Consider the following 27,973-nt stretch of genomic DNA (forward strand, 5'->3'; position numbering starts at 1 on the left):
TAACGACTCGTCCCCTTTAATAAATTCACATTTCAAAAGGCTCAAAGTTCAACTCAGAAAGCGTAACTTCCCGCTGTGCGAATCTGCGGGCCGGAACAAGAGACTCCTGCATACTAACACCGTTATTAAAGGTAGAGTCGTGGTCTCATGCATTAGTAATGGCGGGAAACGCAACGATGTAAACTTTACACCCGTATAATCTTTCACGATACTCTCTTTCTTTCCCTTTATCTACGTACCCATCTTTCCTAGAATTTACATAAAACATGCAATCCACACCATATCTAGGAAGTGAAGTTGCGTAACAGCATTTTAAGCATCCCATGAGGCACTGTAAAAAGTTTTTTTTCTTTCGTTGTGATATGGAAGCAGGGGGAAATCTAAATGGAAATGATGCTGGCCCTGTTACCTCGACTTCGTTTTGGAAACATTTGAGACTGCATACATTTCACGTAAGCACGCTAGCAATGTTGATTGATGAATATGAGAAATTACATTAGAAGTAAAACCTCTAGAGGGGACAAATATGTACAGGTAAAATTGCAACAACAACAAAAAAAGGCGGTCCTGAATCACCTGATATACAACGGCCGGCCCCTTTTAATATCAGAAATGCCTTTCCATTTCAATTTGTCAGGAAAAGCCTCTGGGAACGCCAGAGTCGGTGATATATGGTGGCAATGAACACGTCTATTATCCAAGAGAGGTGAAAACAGGTTCACAGCTCATGCCATATCGTCCATTGCACCAATTCCCCCACAGCGTGCAACTGTGCACGCATCTCTGCATTGTAAACCTGGAAAAGCTTTCTAAATCATACTGTAAAGCGCTGTGGAGAATTATACATAGGCTTTTACAATCCAGTAATTCTATAGCTACAATACTGCCTTTGGAAAAAAGGGGTAGATAGATAAAGTACATTCTTATATAAAGACATGTTGGTCGCGATTTCAAAATATTTAGAAATACTCATTTATTTCTGTGCACTGACGTTATACGGACTGCAAGGCTTGTTTGAGTGAAGACAGTTTGATTGCTGGTAATTACGAAAATCCCATTTGCTGCTGCCAAACGTCTGGCGAATCTGACAGAGTAATACAACATGTTCAGTAGTCGATTTATCGTCGTGTAGAAAACAATTTGACACAAATGATCGGGCTGAGAACCAGCGCGAACCGACGCTTCTCCCCGACTCATTCTACGCCATTATTTGTCAATTCTCATGCGTTTCCCTGTAATTTTGAGGCTTTGCGTTGTTATCAAACTATTGACCGGGAAAGAACAAAATACAGCACAGGTGGTCGCAGTGCTCCACCGCACCAATCAGGTTGATACGATCGTTTGTCTGCCATCACAGTTTGTTATATGCTGACGTCACGGTGGAATGGGAGGTTATTTGGGGTTATTCGTGACAGATGGTGGATTGCTTTTGCAGACACCGGGAACTCATTAAAACGGCGACTCTTATAATGATCCAATGATTACTACGTCCTTTCGGACAAAATGTCAGTTTCATCAAATTAGAAGGGCAGCTTACTTAAAATTCGGTATGCGTTCCACAGTTGTCCTGTTCCTGTCTGAGCCTTTCGGAGCCTTTTTTTTGTTAAACTTAACTTTGGGCCAGGGTACGTTCGTCGTACAACCGTCGCACGATGGACGTACGATTGCAAACTGAAGGCATTCTTGGAATAGTCACAATCGTGCATATATCGTGCAAAATTCAACTGTCTTGTTACGAAAAAGGCTGTCTTAGATCTTTGTCGGCAGTTGGTTCTGTCACAGCCTGATTGAAAATTCTATGACATCAAAATAGTACGATGGCCTACAATAAAAAAAAGGAGACGTGTATTCAGCTACAGTTTCCATTGATGTTCAAGTTTGTTTGTTTCTTCATAATTTGTTACTGTTATAGAAAACGGGGATATATTTTAGCTGCGCCTAAGCAACGTCTAGCTTGATTTACAAACACATTTACAATGCATGTGCAATAAAGCTAATTGGTTGGTAATTACTTTCTCGCAAGGATGCATGAAAATGAAACTATTCGGCAAGCAAGTAGATATATTTGCAATAAATGTCACTAGGAACGGTCGTTTTATATTACTTTTGTAAGCGGCTGAGTGGTCAATTTTAGTGCTGAGTTATAAACAAACGCTCAAAATGAACCACTGGACACATTTACTATGGCATACGTTTGAACCTAACAATATTTGGAAGCTTTTTGTGTTATTTAGTGAGTATCATGTTTGATCCATGGAAACAACAACAAAAACTGGTCAATCTAAGCGTTGAGGTATGAATGAACAATGCAACATGATCTAAAACACATTTAGTATGACATGTGTTTGGACCTATCAATGTTAGGAAGCTTTTCTGTAATCTCCAAGCAGATCCAACGGTTGCAAAGACCGTACCCAACTGACAGAAGAAATCTTTATTGCAACCGGTTGCAATAAAACTTTCTTCTGCCAGTTGGATACGGTCTTTGCAACCGTTGGATCTGCTTGGAGATTAGCTTTCTGTATTGGTGGCTAGTATGTTAAAGCTTTGGATCCAAAACAAAATTGGAGCCTTCTAAATTTTATCTAATATTGTCTGATGTACTCTTGACCATTGCAGGAGTCACGCGCATGTGGTCACGCCAAAGGCTAAACTAGTTGGGTCAATCGCCATGAAGAAGGCCATAGACACGAGTAGCAGATTTCCGACGTAGAATCGAGTTTAGACATAGGCGTGTGTCGTGTATGTAGGGACTGTAAATAGACGCACTTTGACCCCGTTCACACTCACACTTTTTTCAATCGCGATTGAAGTATAATCGCGATTGTTCGATCCGATCGCGATTGAACGCAAAGAAACTTTTGCGTTCACACTGCTTTTCGCCAAGTGGATTAAAGTACGCCGTGATCCAATCGCGAATGAAAGAACGATTGATTATTTATGCCCGTTCAAACCCGTGCTCCGCCATGCCATCGGCGATCATCTGGTAAATGTCCCTCTTTCGGTGACATTTCCCCAGTTTGGTCTGCACCTCCTCTCTCCCCCAGATTGCGATGAGGACCCTGGTCTCCTCATCGCGCCACCTGCCACCAGCTGAAGTTGCTGACGGAGTTTTATCCTTCTTCTTGGGCATTGTTGACGATGAAAAGTTGTTGTTGTTGTTGTAAACGAGCGATCTGACGTGTGTGGCTTGGGTTCGTTTTCCCGCGCGATGCGAACTATGACCCCACGTACCCGAATGTATGACCTCCCACCCCCGGAACCAGCCGAAATCCCCGCCGATCGCGATGGAGTGAATCGTAGTTGTGTTCACACTCAAAATTTGATAGGATTGGATTGGATCCGATCGCGATTAATCCTCTCAAACTACCTCCGGAGGTAGTTACAATCCAATCGCGATTGGATCGTTTTGGATCGTTCCAATCGCGATTGGGAGCGTTCACACTGAAAAAATCAATCGCGATCGGATCGATTCAATCGCGATTATACTTCAATCGCGATTGAAAAAAATGAGTGTGAACGGGGTCTTTGTTCCATACATGGTGGTCTCGAATACGTATGGGACAGGATTGTTGATTAATGATAATAATAATGAATGAATGAATGAAGACCTTTATTGTACACACATACCCACTGGGTTTAGTACAGGTCACAACAGAAAACATAACAGTTTGAAAGTACGTATATATATATATATACATTACAATGATAAGCTAACTCTAATCTAATGGTTACGTTAATTTGGCCTCTTCTCGCTTCTTGGTAATATTGTAAATATACGTACAGGTGTGTTTTATAATAGAGGGTTTACCTAAAGTCATTAGAAATATGAATTGTTCCTCTTTGCAAAGATGTATAAAATGGGGAAAGCTACATTGAATAAGTTTATAAAGCGCAGCTCTCTCTTCGTTGTATAAACTACATTCTACTAAAAAGTGCTGCTCGTCTTCTATCCTATTTAAATTGCAATGTCTACATATACGTTGTTCTAGGGGATCTACATTGTACATCCATGCCCTTTCGGGATAAGTACAGGCATACATGCACAGATACAAAAGTCGTATATATGTGTTGAGCTGTGGTCACAGTCGCCGTAGGTCGTCCTGCGATTTTGATGTCGTAGAATTTTCAAGCAGGCTTTGACATAACCAACCACCGACAAGGATCTAACACATAGACAGTTGGATTTTGTAGGACACATGCATAACTTACCAAGAATGCCCTCAGTTGCGCATGCGCATGACGATCACACGACATATGTAACCGGACTCCTAGTGAGAGACGTAATGTGGTTAGGCCTAGAAAAAAAGTTGTGTTTCCGGTTTCCGGTTACCCGACCAACCCTAGCAAAAACCTGCCAACCCTAGCCTTTTTAGGTCGACTTCTAGCAAGTGACATAAAATTTCGATCTGACATCTCAGTGATGAAAATTCAGAATAGAGTAATCATGCAAGCAAATTTTCTTACAGACTTTCTATAGTTCACACTTTCTTAACCGATTACGGCTTCCAACAGTTGATGTGGAAATGTGCAGGAAACATTGTATTCCTTTGTTTATTGACATACCTGTGCTTGTACAATAATGTATAGCTGTACAATTGCAACATCATGTTGAAAATACTAGTGTCCTGATACATTCCAGTTTGACATTGTAAAAAAAAAGAAGATAATTTTTTCAGGACCGTAACCGGAAACGTAACGTTTTTCCTTCAGTCTTACTTCACACGCATTTCTCGTTGAAATCAACGAAACGTCCCTGGTTTTCCATTTTCCAGGACCTTGAGCCCAGCCAAGCATGCCAGTAAGCCGCCAGTCCAGGGTAAAAATCGTTCTGCAGACGATAAGTGAATACTCAGGTCCACTCGCACAGATCCAGCACACGATTGCAGAAAACCGCCGCGCTTTCGAGCGAACAAGTAGAATTTCAAGCAAACGTAGCGGTTAAATGCGACAGCTTTGAAATTAGTTCTTGCAAAATCAATATTTCCTTTTTTTCTATCTATTTTTCTATCTATTTTTGGACGGAAGTTCCCATGATGCTTTGCGGTGTCCCCTTTTTTGGTGCTTCTGGGAAGGTCAATGCCCACCATGGCACGTGGCTTAATTTGGGCCCAGAAATAAACGTCCAAGTAGAGCGTGGAATAATGATTACCTAGGCCCATTATACCCTTCTGCCAAATGCAAGACTAATGGTCTAGCGTGCTGCGGAGGAACGGAGAGGGTCCAAAAATAGGCATATCATTTTCTCCGCGCCCAATTTCACGCGCCAATGGGTGCACTTGGTGCATACGAAGTGCGTCATGAAAGAGGCGATTCCCAAATGTGAACATGAGAAACAGAGGGTCGTGTGCCTACATACTGCGCCACGTCCTGTTGTAAAGTCGGCGCTATAGATATATCCATCTGATTTATGCAGCAGCTACGCATGAACGCCCACAGGTGAACATACGTACGCATTTGCAGCCTTGGCAATACGTTACGGGGAGTTAGTCTATGCATGGCAACATAACTGTGTGATTCATGCTAAGGCCTAGGTAAATACCACGTATCGGGAGACTAGGCTGAAGATCACAAGAGATAGCAACAAATCTTGCCCTGTTGATGTCTTTTTAGGCTGCAGCTAACACTTTAACACCTTTCTCCAGAGCTTGGGCAGTCCGTCAACCATGCAGAATTATTCAGCTTTTCTTCTTGTGACACTCACTCATTCTTGCAAGGACTACCAAACGCACTAGTTTGAAAAACAAAAAGTGTGTTTCATTTGGTCAGGGGATTTATTTGCAATGTCAGAAACAGTTTGAACGTACTTGGACGTCGTTGGGTACAATACAGATTCGACAACACACGATACATTCTACAATAGCAGCAAGACGAATTACAAGTGTACTGAGACAAACGTACACAACACGACGGTCAGGGATTTTGCTAGAATTTCTTGGACGCATCCAAGTACGACTTGCTCAGCGTGTCGTCAGTGCCGAAGGCGTAGTGCTTGCTCATGTCGGGGGAGTACTTGCTGGCTGCGGGGCTGCGGCCCAGGGACTCGGCTAGGGCGCGAAGATAGTGCGAGCTGTTCCCGCAACACACCCCCACGTACTGCACGCCGATCCGCTGAGCGCTTTTGCCTAACTCTGCGATGTCGAACCGGGTGCACAGGTGCGGTTCCAACTCCAACGGGTAGGCGTTCCCTCCTGTGGAGAAGAGCATAAGGACGACAACATCAACAAGTGAACGAACCAAATAGCAGAATGAGGAGGTATGATTACATCCAAATGTTTTCTTCTTGTCTATTTGAATTTGACATTACGTCCTGTGGGAAAGAGTACATGGATTTGAAATCTTGTAAATCTTTACTCTTCATACAGCTTCGCAGACTTGAAATGTCTGAATTGTGTTGATACTTACATTCAATGCGATATTGCAAATGGTTGTCAAAATATTGGAAAATTTTACCATCATAAAAGAAAGTCTTTTAAGCAAAATCATGGCACATTCTAATGATTTGTTCATTAAGATCACAGCATTGAAAAGTGAACGAATGAAAGTGCAGACTTGATGAGAAAAAGATGAGAACGCGTCTTCTTGAACCTTGTTATATCATTTGAATGTTTCCATAAGGTTCCCACAATTTGCTTTAAAAGTATGCCTGCACAATAGAAGTTAAACTTCTTTAACGGGAGATAACAAAGACATTGTCTACTAGTATGTAGAGTAGGTGTCCGTTTAACAAGCAGCTCGAGAGAAAGTTGCCGTACCGGTCTCAGTCTGGAAGGACATGAAGTTGGGACACTCCTCGTTTGTTCGGTACGGCACAGGGATGGCGGCTAGAGGAACCTGGGACGCAGATAAAAGAAGTGATGTAAATTCAAAGTTAAAGGTTATTGCACACCAACTGTAACTGGTAAGGCAAAACGTTGTATGAGACTACTGGGGATGATCCTGACGCTGGAATATATGTTCTTATAAGTTACTTTATTCGCCCGTCATCCTTAAGTCGTTCTATGATACGTATATCACGTGCACACCAAATTCAACATTAATATCAAGATGTATATCTTCCAATCAAACTCTATAGGCATACTTACATAGCAACTAGCTATCTTCATGATATATTTCTATAACCCCACTCGGAGATTCGAGTACGCATGTGCAGTATCAAAGGTGATGGCCCCTGGCTTCTGTCGCGACCATTGTCTCGATTTGCATAAACGCAATGCCCAGACGGGTTTTGTTTACGTCTCAGGGGCCTTCACCTATGACACTGCACATGCGTACTTGAATCTCCGTGTGGGCTTATTCAAACCTTTATGTCGCCCTTAGAGGCCTCGAGAAGAGGCATCATGGTTGCCGGGCCACGGCCGCAGTTGAAGCCGACCACGTCAGCCCCGGCGTCCGCCAGCTGCTGCAGGGCCTCCTTGACGGGAACGCCGTCCAGTGTCACGGGGTCACGCAAAACTATCATCGTCACTACAGCCGGCAAACCTGGAAACAACAACAACGTTTCTGAATGAAGTTTAAACTGTAAAAGCCAACACAACAAATTGGACTTACCCATATTTTCGACTGATCAGCTACGGTCTTTGTCAAGGAATGAGCAATCCACTGCTTCTGTGACGTCACGTTATGCAGGTAGGGCTCGGTGAGCAGTGGATCATATGTTGCAGTCGATTGCTCATTCCTTGACAAAGACTGTAGCTGATCAGTCGAAAATTTGGGTAAGTCCAATCTGTTATGTTGGCTTTTATAGCTTAAACTTCATTCAGAATGACCTCTACCAACACATATGAACTTTTAAATGAACAGCAACGTTTGTAATGAAAGTCTCAGATGTGAATTTTTGGTTTTTGCAAAATTCTATCTTGATATATTCCTACATGTTGCACCGTTATATCTTAAATTTTCCATAGCAAGTTGGTCAACAAGACAACTTTTCTTTGATTTATCATCCTCGTCCACCAGGACCTTTCCGCTCTACGTTACATCGCTCGCGGTGTAACGTAGAGCGGAAAGGTCCTGGTGGACGAGGATGTGATTTATAAGATACAGGCGTATCATGTCACGGAAAGACGTATGATTTTTGTTATTTGACCTTTTCCATACTGCTTGATGCACTCCAAGGCAAGCTTGGCTTCCCCCAGGTTGTCGAACCGCTCGGCCACGATATAATCTGCGCCTCCCTCCACAGCCCACTCGATTTGCTCCTGAAAAGGAACAAAATATGTGACATCATTTTACCAATTTAGGTCTTGGTGCTGTCGCTCTATATCAAGTAGCCCATTTGTTAAACGTCCGATGTAGGGTCAGAATAATGCAAAGCACACAAGCAACTGGATATAAATAAAAATTTTCTACATCTTTTGATGACTCATTAGACTATTCATCCAGTTGCTTGATATCATGTAATGTTCTACATGGAATTCTGGACGTGTACTCTTCAATTCATTGACGACGTAGAGTCTAGTTCATTGAGGTGAAAAATGTGTACAAGGAAAGAAAACTGAATTACAAAAATCTTTATTCAAGACCAGATGTTTATAACAAACTGACAAGAGCGCAATAATGACTGGTTCTACTTTGCACTGCAGCTAGGTGTTGCTGCTACAGTGTTAAGAATGCGGTCTCAAACGTTAAAATAATTTACTGTATATACATAGACATGGTCAAGCAACAATGATAAGTAACTGAACAATATCAGCCACTTCTTTTAAGAAGTAGTCACGTTTAAGAAGACTTAGAAGAGGACTCAGTCACGTTTGGGAAACAAAGAATACATTCCCAGACGTGACTGAGTTAATACCCCCTCATAACGGTTAATAGAAAGCGTTATAATAGCACACCTTGAACATGGCTCTGACTTTCTCGGCTGAGGCAGGGTCGGCAGAGTCGTACACGTTGGTGTTACAGATGTTTCCCGCCATCAGGGTGCCGGTCTCGTCTGCCACCTGCCGGGCCATGCGCAGAGCGTTCTTGTTCATGGGCTCCAGCAGGTGTTCCTTCCCGATCAGACGCATCTTCTCACGGTGTCCGTAATACTGTGGGACGACAGAGGCTGAAGGTTCGTAGATGTTCCGAATGTCACACTAATCATAACCAGTGGATGTCTCTATAAGACGCTAGAAAAGGAAATTGCAGAGGACCTACTTTGGTACGGCAATTCAGCGCTCCCTGGAGGCAGCAGTGATAACGTTACACCTGATGGCGTTTTCCCACGGCTGAATTTTCCGCGCGAGCGGCTGATAGGTCCGCGCCGCGTCGAATTTGTCAGCGCCTTGCCGCTGATTGGTCCGCGCGGACGGCTGATTTTTTCGCGGCGCGTCGAATGTGTCTGCGCGTCGCGGCTGATAGATCTCCGCGACCATCGAATGTGTCTGGCCATCCCGTGACGTAGGTTATACCCCGTGGTCTTGGTTCTCGGCTTTGTGTGTAGGATATCAATAGATTATGTGGGTAAAGTGAAAATAGAAAAGAAAAAGGCATCCTATGATAGACTTACCAATGGAGCCACAAAGTCAATATACCAGGTGACTCATATTAATCAATATTGCAAACAATGAATTCGAACTTTAATTACACTGACTGAGGAATGGAAAACTCGGACTTCCTGCTGAAATAAACTTCAAGTTTGGAATGAAAACTCCTTTTCTGCCATTCACTGTGAGGAGACAAGAAAAAAGGAAGTTTAATCAACTTCAAGGGAATGAACATATTTCATGACATAGTCTTACCGTAAACGCAAGAACTACGTCACTTCCGGCGTGTACGAACTCCCTGTGCAGTGATGTGACCATTTCCGGGTGATCTAGCACGACTTCCGGTACGTAGGACCCAGCTTGGAGGTAGCCACGCCGCTCAAACTCGAACAGGTATCCCTCCGCCACAACAACCGTTTCGCCATTGCTGAGACGTTCCAAGAGTCCTGGAAGCGTAGAAAAAAGACTGTCAATGTACAGGTCTAGGTCAAACATTTTCCATCTACATTCACATATACATTCCCTGAACATACATGTAGTTTGTTTGGTCAGTCATCCACAAGAAGGCCGTCGAAAGCCCGACCAAAAATTCGGTAAGTTCCAATTATCTTCTGTTGCACCGAAAGTTTGAACTTTAATGATAAAATGATGTCGATACATGTAACGTTATATATTGTAAAAACATGCCACGCACATTATGTACCCGGTCTTAAATTGTACCAGTATTCCTCACAAGTGATCATTACGTCAGCGGGTGCAACAGTTTCCTGTGTTAAAGATTAATGTTTCAAGATGTTTTCTGTTAAAGAGCTGTCAACTATATTTACCTTTCGGCTTTCTGGACGCCATTTTGGAATCAGACCGTGTCAAGAACGATTTTCAGTTTTACACGGTCGAGAAAAGCTCTTGATCTTCACTTTGGCAGCTCTGTAGATAGAGAAAGAGTGAGTGAAGATAACTGACAATCTTCAAACAGGCGAGTGTATGTCAGTGCGCATGATGTCAGAGCTTCATCATGCATGTGCATGCGGGCGTGCAAGCATGCTTGAGTGGTGTTTACTGGTGAATCAGCGTTTTTGCCGCCGTTTTTGCAGCATTCTGAAGGGGTAAAAGTTTCGGATTTTTCCCAATTCCCTCCCACAATACGCTTCCTTTCTAAGTGCAAGACATCAAGCTGGATAGGGCGTGTATATTGCGGCGTAGCGATCAGTTGAATGCGGAAGCGATCTTACCTGACCGATGGGGTTTCAGCTGATAGGTCAAAGGTCGTTTTCTGCAGTTCGAGAGCAATCCGCCAGATGTAGCTATTCTACCCAACTAAACCTTGAGTGGTCAGACAAGGTACTGCAGGTCGGTTCGTCATAAGGAATTACGAAATCTTCTGAACTGCACAGTACGTTGGAAATACGCATTTTATAAACGCCCTTACCTTACGATTCTTGAGTGTTTCATATATTACATTCTAAAATAACATATGTTAGACACGACTAAAAGATACAGTCATAAACGCATTTATTTTTGCATTTTCACTTTTAGAACATCCAGTGAGAGCTGGAACCATGGCTGAAAGTGAGCAGCACCACAATTAAAATTCTCGTTCGGTACAAATACATATATAAAACCCACATCGTGGCGAACTTGACTGTGTACACGTGAATTTGTACTTGAGGTGGATCAGGTATCTTTATAAGACAAAAAATGTAGAAATAAGGAATGGGCGCTCCTTTGTAAACAATTTTGACTTTAGACATGCTAGAAAATTACAAAACATAACGTGTATACTAGTTCACTGTTACGTGTCCAGAGCAAATGAATACTTGTACATACTTTTGAGTGTTTTTTCCTTGTCGGTACTCTACCTCAATAAGCCTCCATAATAAAATCAGATTAGAAAGGGCTTCGATACTAAGCTGATGGCCTGCATCATATCACACAACAAATATTTTAGTAAAAATATTGATATTAAGACTTGGGGCCCTGGACTAGATAGCAGATGTAATATAGTTTCTAGCTTACGTTAGCTCAGGACTCAGGGCGTAGATGCACTTCAGTACTTTACCAAAAGGGGGCTCTTTTGCATACCGCCACATATAAATACATAAATCATTAAATGTGGTACGTAAGGAAAGTCTGTATATATCTTAGTTGGTTAATAGACGAGATACTTAGCTCCGTATCATGGATGAGAGGGATATTACATGCACACGGGGAGCTTTGAAAAATATATCGTTCACTGTAGATCTTTGGTATCATGCTCAGATGTTCAACTTTTATACTTAAGATATTTGTGAAATATGTCCATAAGCTATGTATATGTCACATACGATTATGACTTCCGTAATGACAACATATGTACAAACAACAAACAATGAGAAGCATCTACAATTAAATTCTCTCTGCAACTAGGCATCTTTTATATACTGTATCTATATCATATCTATATTTTTGTTAAGAGTATCTGCATTTATCTGTTTGTAAGTGTAGTATTCCCTTTTTGTGTAGGTCCATGAGATTTACATATTCGTCGTCCATTTTGTGCCACTTGTTGAGTCGACCCCGCTGACCTTTGGAGTAATAGTGATAGGGCAGTACGTTTCCCGCGGTGTCCACTGGGAAGGGCCAGAAGCCGTACAGATAGACTTCTTCACAAAACTGGAGGGCCGCACTCGTCAGAAACATGCCTGGGGAAAATTGTAGAATTATGTTCAATGAGTCATGGAATTCGAAAGTCAGTGGGTATATGTTCAAACCAAAGCATGCAGAATGTGAAAGAAACAAAGAAAACAAACAAACAAACAAACAAGCAACTACAAATGTTCTGGTTTTAGCTTTGGTATTGGGTTTGGCTCGCGTATACGCCCCTCTTTGTGACAGTCCCGTGTTGTGCGCATGTGTGGATTCAATTCTTTGTGATTTTTTGAAAATACATTTCGGCTGATTCTCATTTACCATTTTGTGGAATGCACAGACCTTATATTGGATGGGTCTAGTGGGCAACACTATGTAACCTTCGCTGATATTTCATATATTCACCACTTCGAAGAACAGTGTGTTTGAGAGGTCTCTAGTGCAGCACCTCAGGTATGCACAGCTCTTTAGACGCATTTTTCAGGGTGAACCTGACGGATAAATGGTAACAGTGGTCACACCTACCGGTGGATAACCTGGGTGCTCTGGTGAACCCCCTCTGTCTCCAGTACGTGTTGGTACACGCCATGTAGCCCGGGTTAGCGAACACCACGGCCTGGGGAGCTCCCGCCTTCTTCAGTACCTGATACGTCCTGAGCACGTACGCAGTGTGGGTGTCGCTGGTGAAGGGTACGGACCACAGCAGTGTGTTCTGGTTGTACTGTCGCACGTACGTGGTGAACATGGTACGGCTAATGTTCGTCTCCAACTTGTCGTACCTACAATGGGAATGTAATATAGCCTCAGATCCAGACATTTTAGGATTCAAGTTCGAAGCTACACGTGGATAGCGGTGGTTGAAACGACCAAGGCTTGATCTTAGGCTGAAAATGTGATGGCCAGCCTCGAAAATGTTAGATATATGTAATATTTTCGGTAAGACAAAAGGTAGACAAAAGACTTCAGTTCTGATGCATTTTTGAGGAGTCTTCAAAGAAATTGCTGGGATGTCTTCTTATATTTACTCTGGCATACCCTGTCCCTGGAAACATGGCAGAGACGAAAGGAAGGGGAGGAATAAGAGAAAGTATGCCGGTAGATGACTTTTCCCTGTTGCTGCTTTGAGAATGACCCGCTTTAAAAGGCGATAGTTCACTTTTTCTGACGCGCCGAAGCGACGGTTCCCTTATGCTATCACCAAAAACAACAAACAATGGCGTTTCCTAAGAAGGCCAGACAGGTGTGTCAGAAATGCCGTGCCTCCGGCCGTGTGTCAGATGACAGGTGTCAGGTGTGTCAATGGGAAACCTTACCTAAGCAAACACGTTCTGCTACAATCAGAGCGGAATGGTTTCCACAGGCACAAGGTATAGTATCTTAGGATGTTATGTTATTCACACTTTTTTATGGCAACGACAAAACAAATATAGTCGATGAAACTATTTACAGAACAGTCCCGTTAATTTTTTAAACGTTAACCCCACCCTGTCTTCAGAAACCACTTTTTTCAATCCTTTGAGCGGTTGCTGAATCTAGATTTGACTGTATTTACAAACTATCTAGTTTTTCCTCACAATGTCTTTAGGCTATCTAGTCGGTTGTTCTTCACCATGTCTATGACAGAACAGATATATCCATAGCAACTCCCCTATTCCTAATTATAAACAAAGGTGCCAGCTATCACAAGCCAAAGTTAGATGATTTAATCAAGACGACGGACGCACAAGAATGAAAGCATGACTCAATAATATTTGACAACTGTCAAATGGCTGAATGGGTTTCGGAGAAAGTCCTTTGATGTACGATTAGGTATGTTTACCGTGATCTGATGGAGTCTCCGTTCACTGTGACGATGTCGACCTTTGACCCGACGTCGGCTCGGAAACGCCCACCCACGGGCGCCATGTTGAATCTGAACAAAGAAACAAACAAAGACAAGTAAAAGTTTATCCCAGAAACAAGTTGCCTCAAACATAGAGTAGTGGCTATCAAAGAAGGTTTTGTAAAACTGCCACAAAATGAAGAGAAGTATTATGATGGTAATGGAACTGTCGGAAAATGAATGACAATTCGTCTGTCAGATGACAAAATGTAATTTATAAAAAGCAATTTTAACAGTGGCTATCAAAGAACACTTTGTAGAACTGTCACAGAATGAGAGAGTGTGTCATAATCGTCGTGAATCATGAAACTGTCCCAAGTAATCTCCAAGCAGATATAACGGTGGCAAAGACCGTATCCAACTGGCAAAAGGAGTTTTCATAGCCACCCAAGATACGGTCTTTGCCACCGTTAAATCTACTTGGAGATTATCCAAAAAGTGCCTATCGTAGAATGATTGACAGAAAATTAAGCTTTTGTGTTTTTAAGTGACGTACCTGATGACGAAATCGGACGAGTCTATCTCCTCACCACATCGACTGTTCATGAGGATACCGCTACTGCCGACCACTGCGCACCGCGGGAACATCTTGTCTGCGAACGGGATGGCCTAGAACACAAAAACAGACGATTTTCGTGTCATGAGGCAAACGTCAGACATGCACAATTTCTGTCAATTTATCTATTTGAATTAACTCAAGATTCACACGTAACGTTACATAGATCACATTATGTCTAGATTTTAGCTTATTCTTAAACGTCTTGTAAATGATGATGATGATCCACTGTATTCTGCAGCTCAGGTGGTTGTACAAACAACCTCTTGCTGCATTCAGTCTCTCTTAATTTCTTTCTACTGTGTCTTTTTTCCTGCAAGCTGCTGTAGGTCTCTGAGTTTCTTTGCAGTATGATAAATGATAAGTGGATTAGTTAAACTGAAGTGCTTACCAAGATTTTGTCAGAACATTACAATTCAGACTCAGTATGTCTGCGAGTTTGTTCAATAAAGATTGAATTGAATTTAACTCACTCATGCTGTCACCATGCAATACATCCAGATCATACTCTGTTAAAATTTCATAATCAAATATGATTTCTTTCTTTCTCATTTTAAACATGTATATCATACGCATATAACATTACCAAACGAATGTAGATTGTGGTCCTGGCCATCATTTATTTCGAGAACATTTCAAAGAATATTTTGAAATTAACTTTTGACTGTCACTGCATAGTTAATGCTAGCCTCCTTCGCAGTCTTCCTAGAACGGCGGGGTATATATTTGGTATATATTGACACGATTTTTTACATGCGTATCTCCCTCGGCAGCGAAACTCCCTTGCCGACATTAGAGAACCTTGGCACGTGTAAGAATTCGCGTCAACCGCCCCCGTCCCCCAAATATATACACCGCCGTTCTAGGAAGTCTGTGAAGGAGGCTAAGTTAATGCGACTCTTTCCTGATAACAAGATTGAAGAGCTACAGAATGGCTAACATGCAATATTCAATGACTTAATTAGGCTGTTGCAACGAAATGGCTATCGGCCAATTGGTTCCGATTAAAAATACACCAGCCGAATGCAGCAGTACGATAATTAGGGAACTGCGAGAAAGACCCAAATAAAGAAGTGGGCCTGTTGTAGGTCGATAACGTGACAGACGCTCTCAGATCAATACTTCATTATGGTATTTCATGGGTCAAATACAGCAGACTGGCTGCCGGCATAAAGACAGTACTTTACTGATGAGTCCACTTTTCTCATTACGGAAATATCCGTTGTCCCGAAACTCGCGCATATGTACTGCCTTTTGTAGGCAAGGCTTAACTGAAGAAACTGGTCTCTAGGAATTTGGAAAATCAAAACTGGAAGTTCGGCTGGAATCTCGTAGAAAGCCGCAAGGGGGCCCAAAATCGAGCCGTTTCTTTCTTTCTTTTGCCAACACCTACCAACATACCAAATATCATAAAGATCCACCCACGTCTTCTTGGGTCATGCTGTTCACAAACACACACACGGAAACACACACACACACACACACACACACACACACACACACATACATACATACATACACACACACACACGAAAATATAACCTTCTTGACGAAGGTAATTAACATTAATATAAGAACAAGTATCGCCCTTAATACACTCTTTTTTGATAGACTAAAATATGACGAAGCTTTAATAAACCTTACCGTAGCGAATGTATCGAACAGCGTGTTGTTGACCTTGACCGTCGTGTTGGAGACGTCATACCTTAAGGCTGAGCCAAGCGGAAGGTTTTTCTTCGTGACGAAGAAGTGATTTCTGGCATTACACGTCTTCTCCAGGTCAAATCTGTATGGAGGAGATCATACAACAAAATCATACAAATTCATTCATGATTGACATTTAAAGATGGTGGTCAATACACTATAGACAAAAAACAATGTCAAGGGACCTTGGTTGCTTGACAAGTCTCCACAAACTACTATAAACACACACCAGCACAACAATGGGCATGTGATAGCATCAAATGAAGTGTGTGCAACATTGCCTGCGCAAGATACCTCGATGATGGCTATAGTCATGCAACCAAGACATCATGCTACCCTCTCCATACAACGTACAAAAATCGCAACGTTTGCCTGTGTGCTATTCTACTACCATAAAGAAACTTATTGTAGGACAAACAAGAGGGCAAGCATACTCATAAAGGCAGGTTTGAATGGTCAATTTCTGTCGTAGTGCTTAAACACAGACAAGTTCTTATCTACAGCTAAATGGTGTGTGTTATGACGTGACGTACCTCTTTTGTGCCAGAGCCTTGTAGTCGAACGTCCAACTGGATCTATTTCCGGTTGCAAACTTCAGAACTTCCGGTAGAATGTACTTGACCGCCAGGTCTTTTTTGGTCATTCGTTTATGAGAACGAGAAGTTCTGTTCACAGACCCAACCTCCATCTCCTCCTCAATCTCAGCAACTTCCTCCTGGAACCTCTGCGTGAATCCTCTCTTGTTGTTGCAGCGATTGTCAATCTTAAAGTCGATCTGATCCTGGATCTGCTCCTGGTCATACTGCTCATACTCAGGCAGGTTATTCTTCTCCGTCCCGTTGTTGGTTTCCTCCCATACTCTCTTCGGTTTTAACCTTTTTCTGATGATTTTCTTGATGATTTTGATTGTCTTGGTTCCTTTCTTGGCGTACGTAACGATCGTGGTGATATCTCTTTCGTAGTCTTCGTCTTTTGGTTTGCAAGGGTCCTCAGCTTCTTCATGGTCATCTTTGTGCTCATCACCCTTGTCGTTAGCGTTAGGTACGTTCCCTTCGGCAATCGGTCTTAGTTCTTCATTTGTCTTCTTTAGTTCTTCTGTCCTCTTATCACCATTGTTTTCCTTTTGGCCCAATCTTGCTCCGTCCGCTGCACCGTTTTGTAAATTTTGATTAGGGCCATTTGCCTCTCTGGGCGTATCGGCAGGTACATCGCTCGACAGCATATTACTTTTGGCACTATCAGCTGCGCGAGAATGTATTCTTTTCTCACTGCCTGCAGTTTTGCTTTCATTCACTGCTATGGAGCCACTAGTTCTTATGTCCGAGTTATTTTTCAACTCAGGTTTGTCTAACTTTAGCTGCCCACCAGAATCAACGGCAGGTGGAGGTTTCGGCCTTTTTCTCACATATTTCTTGATGATCCGGATTATCTTGTCTCCCCTCATCTTATACGTGACGACTGTTTTCACGACTTCGCTTTCCATTGGAGGGTCCGGGATAGTGATCTTCGTATTGCTGTAGAAAAAAAAGCAATGATTTTAGTCAGTGCCCATGAGCTGGATATACAATCAGATAGGCTATCCATCATGTTTATGTTGTACATTTAAAAGAAATGGTTCACCACTGTAATTGTAATTCTACATCTTACGTATACGTCTTGTTCGTTCCAGTTGTTGTTGGGCGCAAATTACTTATCTTGAAATAAGCCACTGAAAACTCTAACAAACTTCACGAATGCGTGAAGCAATAAATGAGCAAAACGTTTAAAGTGATGATAGTCCCTTGTGAGCTAGGGGTTGGAAGAAAGCCTTGAATAGCCTGTGCAAATCGAAAGCATTTATAAGGTATAAAAGGAGAGAGAATAAATATTTACAGCTGCCCTAAGAAGCGAAAAGTTGGATATATTGTATACATACTAATAAACATTTATAAGTCATTGTAGATACTGTAGTATTGTAAGATTCAACATTGGTGCATTACTGTATTTGTATTTCTGGTTTATCACAATGACCTGTACTTGTATGAGCATACACCTGCAATGAAGGTCTTTCAATCATTCATGTACTTGGAGAGAATAGATATGTGCTAGAAAACCATCCTCCCAGCAGGCCCGATATGCTCGGTTCATTACCTCCCATAGCGGCCCTGCCCTTTCTAGCCTGTGAACTCGCTTCTGGCGACGTTATTGACTGTTGCTCATGAATAATTAATGAGCTAGCCTTATTTGGCACAAACAGCCGTTATTTGTACTCTGAACCCAATGTAGCGATGTAAGACGTAACCTGATTGGTTGATAGCATCCCAGCGTCCTTTGCGCTTTTGCTCTAGATGAGCTTAAGCCAACCCTCTGATTGGCTGAAAGCTATTTTGGTGGTGACGTCGCCAGAAGCGAGTTCACAGGCTGGAAAGGGCAGGCCGCTATTGGAGGTAATGAACCGAGCATATCGGGCCTGCTGGGAGGATGGTTTTCTAGCACATATCTATTCTCTCCAGAATGTAGAATGTAGAAAACGTACTTGGCCTCCTCCTCAATGCCGTGCCGTATGTTGTTTTTCGGGAAGACTCTGGGGTCCGTGGGGAGCACGAATGGTGGTGTGGTGACCGGCGAGTCTTCTGTCTTCTCCCGTAGAAGGTTCCTCTGTACCTTACTGGGCAACACTGGAGTTCTGGGAGCCACAGTCATACCTTCGGTATCGGCTTGACTTTCCAATCTGAAACACAAGAACGAAAAATATTGATACACAATCACACATTATCACATTATCGTATATGCACAATTAATAAAGAATTTCTAGGGCATACATGGCGAATGATGAATGTACCTGAATCTGTATAGAATTAACCGTCATAAGGATGTTGTTTTATTACACTTGCTATTGGGCCTGGTTCGTTACTCATATCATCTTGGTCAATATCTATCCAACAAAATCTAACTTTAGTATGAAAGTTCATCTGAGTTGGTAAAATTCACATTGAGAAATGAATCGTTCTCCAACTCAAAAAAATTCATTCAACGGAATTTTCGACCGAATCTAACTTTGTGCATTTTTTGGTGCAAAATCAACGTTTTGCATTCGTATTTTTTTTCGATCAACTTAATCGTGTTCTTATTTGATTCATTTCATCATCAGTCTGTGATTTTCCCATTTCCAGACGCACCATTCCCATACCACCATTGATTGCCAAAAAGTTCCCCTCCTTCGCCCAAAGAATTCGAAAGATTGCCCAAGGCCAACTGCAAATGATCATGACTAGTGGCTGCCCAATAACCTAATATGTCCCCGCTGCGTTAATCAGCCCAGCTTGGAGTCGGAGCTCAGATCGATGTTCTGTCAATGTTGAGGGTCAGAGAATGTACGGCTCCGTGGAGAAACGAAATAAATATTTCAAATGAAGAGGCAACGAACGTCTCTTGCATAACGCACCGGTCGTGATGGAGTAAACCAGAGTTCTAGCCAGCGCCCATCATTTGACGGAATTTTGTCGCTCATGACGGACGGAAAATTTTGCCCAACCCGTCCGTCATTTTTGTTTGTTACATTCGATATTTACTCCTTGATGGCCAATGCCTCCCCCCAAAATGAAGCTGAAACCCTGTTGTGTAATTTTTACCAAAAGTCACCACACTAAGCTTTACCAGAAAAATTAGCAGGAAATTGTGTTTCAGAGGATCAACATTTTCTCATGGGAGCATGGCGCTTGAGATAACGTGTTAAAATTTCTGGCTGGCTAGAACACTGGAGTAAACTGATAATTTTCCTCATCTATGTTCGTTATAATGTGATTTTGTTTGTAATCAGCAAAATAGAAATCGGTATACAATGTAATTGTTGCTGAATGAATGAAGTAATTGGTGCAGGCATAATTGTTAATTTCTTCATGCCCCTTTCAATGGAAAGATCAGAGTAAGGTATAGGGTTGTGGACACATTGGATCAGCTTGGAATCGACGGAATGACGTCTATTGTAGATAAATCATAATTATATAATGATGTAACTTGATATGCTTAAGATCAGATAGATAACAATGCAAAGATGAGTTATCATAACTTTTCCAACTATCACGTTTTCTGACTATCATGACCCGAAATTATTTCAAGAACTAAAGAACTGATAAATTATTAAGTCTCGAAGAGTAGCCATTTCTACCAAGTCGAGTTGGATAAGCTTGTGTTCTGACACAACGAAATACACGGTGTAGACTCGCACACCCCTTTCGGCTTTCATTGACTGGTGCACAATATGTACATTTAGATGAAATATCATGTTAGGGATGATCTAGCGGGCCGTGGAAGCCTGCACAGATCGATTAGTCGCACATGGCTGAACCGCACGATGCTGAACTTGCTCTCCGTCTCATTTACAAACTCGTGCAGAGGCTGCAGGCACATCGATCATCATCGGAGCGGACTGCAGCTAAAATGGCTAGGCGAGAGACTCCATACGTTTAAGGTCTCTTTCATGAGTTTTTTTTGCCCTATAGGCTTACATGTTATAATACGTGTTTTACATGGGCGCGTTCGCAATGAAGCTATAGAAAATGCACCAATGTTATTCATTTTATGTTGAGAACATTTACCCTAGATCATGTTAAAAGATTGTCAACAGTTTCATTACATACATTCTCTTTTTATAGCAATTACAAACTGCGCTTAGCTACACCCCCCCAAAATGCACTTTCCAGCTGAAAGCGCACGACCGCATCACCCACAATGCCGGGCTGTGCACGTCCGACCTCGCGCGCGGCTGCCGAACTATACCTGCTAATTTCCTAAGTTACAGACAAGCTTTCATCAGTTTGACGCTTGAGATCAGTCGGGCTGGCTAAAAGGGGATTTCCCACCGATATAAACACACGTTCATGCAGCCGTTAATTTTTTGGGGTACGGATTCTTTTAGGGTACCCACTCGGAGTGATACAGAAATGAGACCTTAAGAAGAACTAATGTTGACGAAATAAGGAGGGTTAAGTTCTGGTTCAATTTACCACACGAGGGACAGGCAAATATCAGGCCTAGCCATTGATTAACAATAAATCATATAATTCTACTATTAAAATCAAGTAACCCACTGACTCAAAAGAAGAAGTCAAACCCACCAAGCCTAGCTTAATATATATCCTAGAATGAAGTATAACATAGGAAGTAGTTCTTATAAGAAACAAATTAGAATTTGTATCTATTCTATTATATCTATGTTACATGAACTTGCAATTAGCCTTTCGGCGTATTTGAGATAAACTTATAATGATGTTGCCGTTTCTTATATTGAATTGAAATGTATTGCTGGTTACAAATATCTTACCACGTTAAAGGGGGAAATAACGAAATGTAAGGGAAACTATGGTTGCCCAACTTGATCGACACCATACCTGTGTGTACACATGTATTCTCCAAGCAGAGGTTGATGGGGAAATTGTGACCTTCTTATCATATGCTCCGTTTTTAGTCAGCTCCCCCCCAAAACACACACACACGTGCACGCGCACACACACACACACACACACACACACACACACACACATACACACACACACACACACACATACACACCCACACACACACGCACACACACACACGCACACACACACACACACACACACACACATACATACACGAAAACGGCCACATGATAAGAAGGTCACCGTTTTCCCCAACAATATCTGCTTAGAAAGTAACCTGTGTATATGTATAGACTACTCTTGTTTCAAGAGTCAAAGTGTATGTTGTATTCCATCCTGGGGGAATACCGTATCTGTAATCCCTGACAACGCCTGCCAACTCACTCCGCATGATTTCCGTTGCCATAACTGTTCACATCGCGGGGAGCCGATTCCATGATCGTTCATGCGGGGATTATGCATTTTGTCAAATCGACTACATCGGGGCTTAACTCTACCCAGTGTGTGTAGATCGTCAGAAGGACAGGCATTCACTCTACCTGTGCAATCTGATGTGTAAACCGAGAGGCTTATTCACTGTCGAACACTAGGTGAAAAGTTACACCTTATTTTGTATTGGGAAGTGCCTATGTCCGTTTTCTTAGCCATTGGACCACACAGCTTTCCAACACAGGCAAAAATACAGTAAGGGACTAGTCTAATGGCACCACTGTGAATAGAATCGAACTACATTAGAAGGCACATTTCTCCTAGTGCCAACCACGCCTTGTACATAGCTAGCGGGATGAGGTAACTACGAAGTGAAGGTGATATCCTCTTGTTGTCAGTGACTGTTTTCGTACCGCCAAATTCCTCAACCACTGAAGAAGGCAAAGAGAAGCATCTGTGATCTTAAACCATAAGAGATTCAATTCTGTTCAACAGAAAACATTCTACATGGCTGGAGTAAAGTCAGAAAGCTATATCCGTTGAGTAGGGTTTAATAGAGCCTAATTAGCTATAGGCCACTTGTTTAATCAATAGTGCTCTTGATGAAGTCGTAATCCTAGCCTGGAACTAACAAGGATGACACTCAGGCTATCGTAATCCCTCTCTGGTCTAACCTTTCCATTGATGACCCGGCTGCTTAGATAATTGACAGCGTCAAAGGTGCATTGTACCGCGGCCATTAGACGGTATCATGTTTCGTACGTTTCACCGTAACGTGAACAAGTCAACATACCACAGGCCGCTTTAGGGGTGTTTTACCGGCCCCAGTCCTATTATTGAAGTATAGGCCTTTTTCTGACAGCCTATTTTTCAAGCCTGCCTGTAGCGTAGCGTGCGTAGTCTAGTGGTTAGCTACCCTGCCTCTGGAACTAGAAGCCACGAGTTCGATTCCGGCTGTGTCGCTCATCCGACATGCACGCTACCGGAAAGGATCGCGGTCAACTGTTCACTGTGCTTGTCGAAAAGAGCTACTGCCTGTCTTCTCTGTCACAACCAGTGGAAGAAGAGAGCTAAACTGGATCGAGATCACTTTCGTTTTCCTTTTGATAACTGCCGTTTCGCGGACGATTGAGTACGTTTTCACTACTCTCCAAGCAGAGGTTGGAGGGGAATATGATTGCCCTCTGTTGACTTTTCATCCATGCTCCGCTTGTAGAGTAGTTTTTGCATCTCAGTCTCAAGGCTACCATTAGGCACCTCGGTGACCGTAATACGGCAGAATTGCCAAGTGGCGGCCGATAAGAGGACGGTTTGATTGACGCAGTGCCGGTATGATGCAAATCAATCCCATTCGATCGTACATAAACTGGCAATGTGGTCTGAGATATGCTAAGAATAAGTAAAAGGTACATTGTCAGACTACAAAACACTCAATGATATGTTCTCACCGGATCATATATCGACATCTTAAAATTGAACACCCCTTACCACCTTTATTTGACCATTCCCAATGCCTCCCTTTGGCTGGGGTATAATAGTCAAATCATTGAATCTATTCTGTAATTCGGAATAATTCTGAAAACAATTTTATGCGTGATGATTTGTGGGTCTCGACCTTGCGTTTTTGTCTCTGAATAAAAGGAGTCAGAACCCCTTTCTGTGGTATCGATTCCATCCGTTAAGACTGACATGTAATCCATTTAAAGAGCGACAGGATATGTTGCCCGGGCTTGTCCCACGGGACGATCATGCACTTCTCTTTTCAGCATCGCACAATGTGCTCCGTCCATTGGCAGGGAGAGAAAAGAAAGAGTTAACCGTCTGAAAGCGTCACCACGGCACTCATTGAAGAGGAAAATGATGAATACACAAGTACCATGGCTGCACGCAAGTTGTGGTTTTGTCTTTACAAAAAGACTTTTGTCAAAGTGTTTGGACCTCCACACGAAGCTATAGAAGAAAAGTAAAACAAGGCCAGGGCCAGAAACAAGACAATAGACATATATATATATATAGAAATAGATGTCCAGACACAAATATTGAATTTAAAATGCTGACACAAAATGTTGTGTTTCACATAGTGATGATAGTGATGATATAGTACGAGTTTACTGCGGTGACAAATTTCATTCTTCCACGACTATGAAACATTTACATCCAGTTTAGCATCACACAGTGTGCTCCGTCCATAGCCAGGGAGAGAAAAGAAAGAGTGCAAGTCTGGCTGCACGCATGTTGTGGTTTTGTCTGCACAAAAGCACTTTTGTCCAAGAAGAAAGGTATAACCAGACCAAGGCCAGAAACTAGAAAATATATCTGTCCAGACACGAATTATAAATGTATATCATTGACATAAAATGTAACAACTCGCTGACATGGTGTTAATCTAGTGAGTTTTCCGCAGTGATAATTTTATTTTTGCATGACATATTTCCGACCTTTCTTAGAATTTTAGCCCCTTTCATGTACCTGTCAATACAACAATGACAGTAGTCACAGACAATTAACAGTGCTTGTAAAGAACACTTTCTTCTATGCAAGGTAAATGAACTCTTATCAACCATACTTGTATAAAACCCCAAGGGAAACTTTAAAGGTGGGCTGGAAAGTGTATTGTTCAATGTTTTGTGAAACATTTGCTCTGAAAGTCTCGCTATCGCATGCCATGATGTTGCTTGTTGAGAGTACAACAATTGAAACGTGTTTGTTTCACATGGCTGACTATATTGTGCAGTTTTAAGTGTGTCATTGATATATAACTGTGTATCGACAGAAAAGGTCGACCGCCGTCAATCAACGTTACGTGGACATGTGAAGTACTTTAGTTACCGGGGTCTTCTGTGCCCGATGCTGTTATGTACAAGACTTGCGTATTTCTGTTTGGGCGCGGTATTTGATTCATCATAAACATATCTGATGTGTTTCTTGTGTGTCTGTGTGATTTTAGACGAAATAGCCCTCTGTTGATCTTTGTAATATTTGATCCAAGTCTAATATGTGATTCAGGGACTAGGAAGTGAAATTAGACCCAACATATCATATTAGTGATCAGATGATATACCCATATTTTGAGAAAGCTCCGATGCAAATGGCCGAACAAAGTTCTTTGTTCGCAACAAAGTGTTTCACTCAAGCCGACGTTTCGGTGACCGTCTGTCATCTTCCTCAGAGCAATTCCTACTTAAAGTATCACATTGTCCCAAGGAAACTTGTAACTTTGTTATCCAGTGACTTACCAACCTGATGAAACTATATATAGATATCAGATGCAAATTTTGAAAAAAAAATGGCGATGGGGAATTATAAACAGTTAGAATCTACATACCAGTAAGTTTCTATTTGATCAGGAATTTTTACTGACCTGTGTATTGTTGCAGACGACTGTTCCCTCATGGTACCCATGTCGTGTTGTCCGACCATTATGGACACGCCCATAAGCAGACAGGCACACAGGACCACTGAAGTGATGACCCGGATTGGGTACAGGCGCGGCATTCTGGCCACTGGACAAACAAACATAACAAGGAAAAATATAATCACATTCTATTTCAATTTCTTTTAATGGTGTGCTAGCGTATGACGTCACAACAAAGCCGCCATGTTGGTGGAACACATGGATACCAAGATCCAAGATGGCGACTGGTCATTCGGAGAAGGACACATAATGTTGTGGAAAGAATCACCCGTTGCCTTGCGCTTTCTACATATACAGAAGCTGATTCTTTAACTGATTCATTATATGGAGGTTGTGTTGCTGTTAAGGGTGCTTCCCTGATGAGTCTACCTGTCCCACCTGCAAGGACACCCGTCGAAAGGACACATGCCGAAAGGAGGTCAGCCATTGAAGAGGGTCAGTGATGCATGTACTGTCACGTACACATAATCGTCTGGATTAGTAATGTCAGAGCGCAGTATGACGGTGATTCATGTACCAGCTACTCTTTCTATCCAATTGTTCATCTCTTCCGGTGGCAGGGTCATCATTTGAATGACCTCGACACAAGTCCGAAAACGGGTCATATGATAAGAAAGTCACAATTTTCCCCACCGACCTCTGCTTGGAGAGTAGATTAGACTACACTTGTTGTAAAGAGCCTGATCACTCTACAAATCAGGTATCGGTCAAACTGGAAGGATGATAAGATTGTTTACACTTACTTTGCATCGTACAGAATGCTATAACAACCTGCCGTCTTGAAGTGAACATACGAAACACGTGTCAAAGACTGACCTTTTATGAAACGCTTGGTGATCTTTCCACCACACCTAATTAAATCATGATATTCGCTTCAGGTTTCCATTGAAGTAACCCGAGCCTACCACTACTCTCCAAACAGAGGTTGGTGGGGAAGATTGTGACCTTCTAATCATATGCCCCGTTTTGTGGGATCTGCGAACGGAAAATGAGACATATGATAAGAAGGTCACAATCTTTCCGACCAACCTCTGCTTGGAAAGTAGCCTCGCACGAACTTTCACCAGTCTTGAATTCAGGTTTCAAAATATGTGATCCCCGTTTTTGATTTTTGAATGTCCGTGGAGTCATTAACTTGTTGTTATTTCCATTTCGAGAAAATCCAAAATTGGAAGAACAGTGAGAAAGAAAAGATAACAACTTTCTCTGTTCATGCGAGGAGTTTTAATGGTCCATGTGAAAACGTGAAAGGGGTTTTCAGATGCATAGCGTATAATAGAAACAAAGGAAACCTAAAATTCCTGACACAGAAGTGCACTCAAGCCTTCTACAGTGGATCGCCCCCCTCCCCTCAAAACAAGTGAAATGATGTTGGAAAAAACTAATTTCGTTTAAATGACACCGTCGGGAATCGCGCCCCAATTTACATTCATCAGAATCTGACGGTCGCACTGATTTAAATTCGATCACATCGCTCCAGTACAAGTGGTCTTCTATTTTCCCTTGCTGTTCCATTGAACATCATAGTATCCGTGTGCGATTTGAACCGTTTAAATTTGAATAAAGATATTCAGACCAACCTTAAACCACAAAGGTCATTGCGCACTGGGAATACTCACACAGATTAAAAGCAATGTTTCCAGCTTTTATTTACGTACTGTAATCAGTTTAATATTTAGATTTAGACAGTTCTCTCTATGTTGTACAGCCAAGAAAGTAACGTACGGAGAAAACTTTCCCTTCTTTTAACATGAAATTATGATAACAATTACAAAAGCTACGAGACATGCTTGTTCTCCAAAACGCCATCCTTTGATATTTATTACAGAGGTAATGTATTTTCTAATGTATATTGACAATACCTGTCTGTCTATGGATACAAGAGATGAATCACACCCGCATTAAAAGTACGTTAACTCAACCCTGCACGGAATCGGGTCACGACAACGATATGCATACTAACTGTAGTTACCAGTGGTGTTGATGTTTCCTAAGATGGTCGCCGTCTTGTCTCTTTGTCCTCCAACGGATCTAACAGTCCAATACGCAACAGATCAACGTCCACTCCACTCCAGCGGCGATTCCTTTTGCGTGTTTCAATGGCAAACTATAGCACAAACACCACTCCACCGTTGTACCGGCACCCCGGCTACCTGTATTGATTGTACATGAGTGTACATGGTCTCTGTTTTCGCCACAGGTTAAACAATGTAGGTCACGTGGTTAGGGACGTCATATCGCATAGAGGAAAGAAGATTTAAATCGATTAGACGATACCACACTGCAGTAAACCGGGCTATTGACAATTTTTCTCCATCTATAACTATGATAGGTTTTATTATATGGAAAACGCCATTGCACATAGTTCAGAGAGCAATGGCCTTTCATTGTATTGGGGTATTGGGGTTCCTCCACAGGTTGTTTTTAAGGAATTTTCTCTCACAAAGCAAATGGTATATCCCAACATTTTCAGTCATCCGGAAAGTAGGT

At 42.1% G+C, this 27,973-nt stretch overlaps 2 protein-coding genes and 1 long non-coding RNA gene across 3 annotated transcripts in view; 1 reads left to right on the forward strand and 2 right to left on the reverse strand.

The window, feature by feature from the left end:
- Positions 1-5,755: 5,755 nt before the first annotated feature.
- On the reverse strand, positions 5,756-10,765 carry LOC136436310 (betaine--homocysteine S-methyltransferase 1-like). The gene is made up of 8 exons (XM_066430171.1): positions 10,703-10,765; positions 10,298-10,397; positions 9,726-9,916; positions 8,838-9,032; positions 8,090-8,201; positions 7,304-7,482; positions 6,756-6,834; positions 5,756-6,191 (listed from the first exon to the last, which is right to left on the reverse strand). The coding sequence occupies exons 2-8, from the start codon at positions 10,317-10,319 to the stop codon at positions 5,926-5,928; spliced, it is 1,044 nt and encodes a 347-aa protein (XP_066286268.1). The 5' UTR covers positions 10,320-10,397; positions 10,703-10,765; the 3' UTR covers positions 5,756-5,925.
- LOC136436317 (uncharacterized) overlaps positions 9,913-27,973 on the forward strand; it is a 29,485-nt gene continuing 11,424 nt past the window's right edge. The window contains exon 1 of the long non-coding RNA XR_010756030.1: positions 9,913-10,063. This is a non-coding gene — a long non-coding RNA (uncharacterized lncRNA). The remainder of the gene's footprint in view (positions 10,064-27,973) is intronic.
- Positions 10,966-27,769, reverse strand: LOC136436293 (uncharacterized). The gene is made up of 9 exons (XM_066430146.1): positions 27,456-27,769; positions 25,430-25,571; positions 18,756-18,950; positions 16,774-17,754; positions 16,181-16,322; positions 14,477-14,589; positions 13,918-14,010; positions 12,624-12,877; positions 10,966-12,151 (listed from the first exon to the last, which is right to left on the reverse strand). The coding sequence occupies exons 2-9, from the start codon at positions 25,561-25,563 to the stop codon at positions 11,919-11,921; spliced, it is 2,145 nt and encodes a 714-aa protein (XP_066286243.1). The 5' UTR covers positions 25,564-25,571; positions 27,456-27,769; the 3' UTR covers positions 10,966-11,918.

Source organism: Branchiostoma lanceolatum, chromosome 1 (genome assembly GCF_035083965.1).
Source record: "Branchiostoma lanceolatum isolate klBraLanc5 chromosome 1, klBraLanc5.hap2, whole genome shotgun sequence".
Taxonomy (NCBI): Eukaryota; Metazoa; Chordata; class Leptocardii; order Amphioxiformes; family Branchiostomatidae; genus Branchiostoma; species Branchiostoma lanceolatum.

What these genes read in the sequence shown, in the direction of transcription:
- LOC136436310 (XM_066430171.1), bottom strand. Translation starts at nt 10,319, where the DNA reads ATGGCGTCCAGAAAGCCGAAAG. An exon ending in GGCGTCCAGAAAGCCGAAAG is followed by an intron (nt 9,917 to 10,297) that starts GTAAATATAGTT and finishes CTACGCTTCCAG; the next exon opens with GACTCTTGGAACGTCTCAGC. An exon ending in CATCAAGCAGTATGGAAAAG is followed by an intron (nt 7,483 to 8,089) that starts GTCAAATAACAA and finishes TGTTGTTTCCAG; the next exon opens with GTTTGCCGGCTGTAGTGACG.
- LOC136436293 (XM_066430146.1), bottom strand. Translation starts at nt 25,563, where the DNA reads ATGCCGCGCCTGTACCCAATCCGGGTCATCACTTCAGTGGTCCTGTGT. An exon ending in TCGTCCGATTTCGTCATCAG is followed by an intron (nt 14,011 to 14,476) that starts GTACGTCACTTA and finishes TTCTTTGTTCAG; the next exon opens with ATTCAACATGGCGCCCGTGG. An exon ending in GGAGACTCCATCAGATCACG is followed by an intron (nt 12,878 to 13,917) that starts GTAAACATACCT and finishes TTCCCATTGTAG; the next exon opens with GTACGACAAGTTGGAGACGA.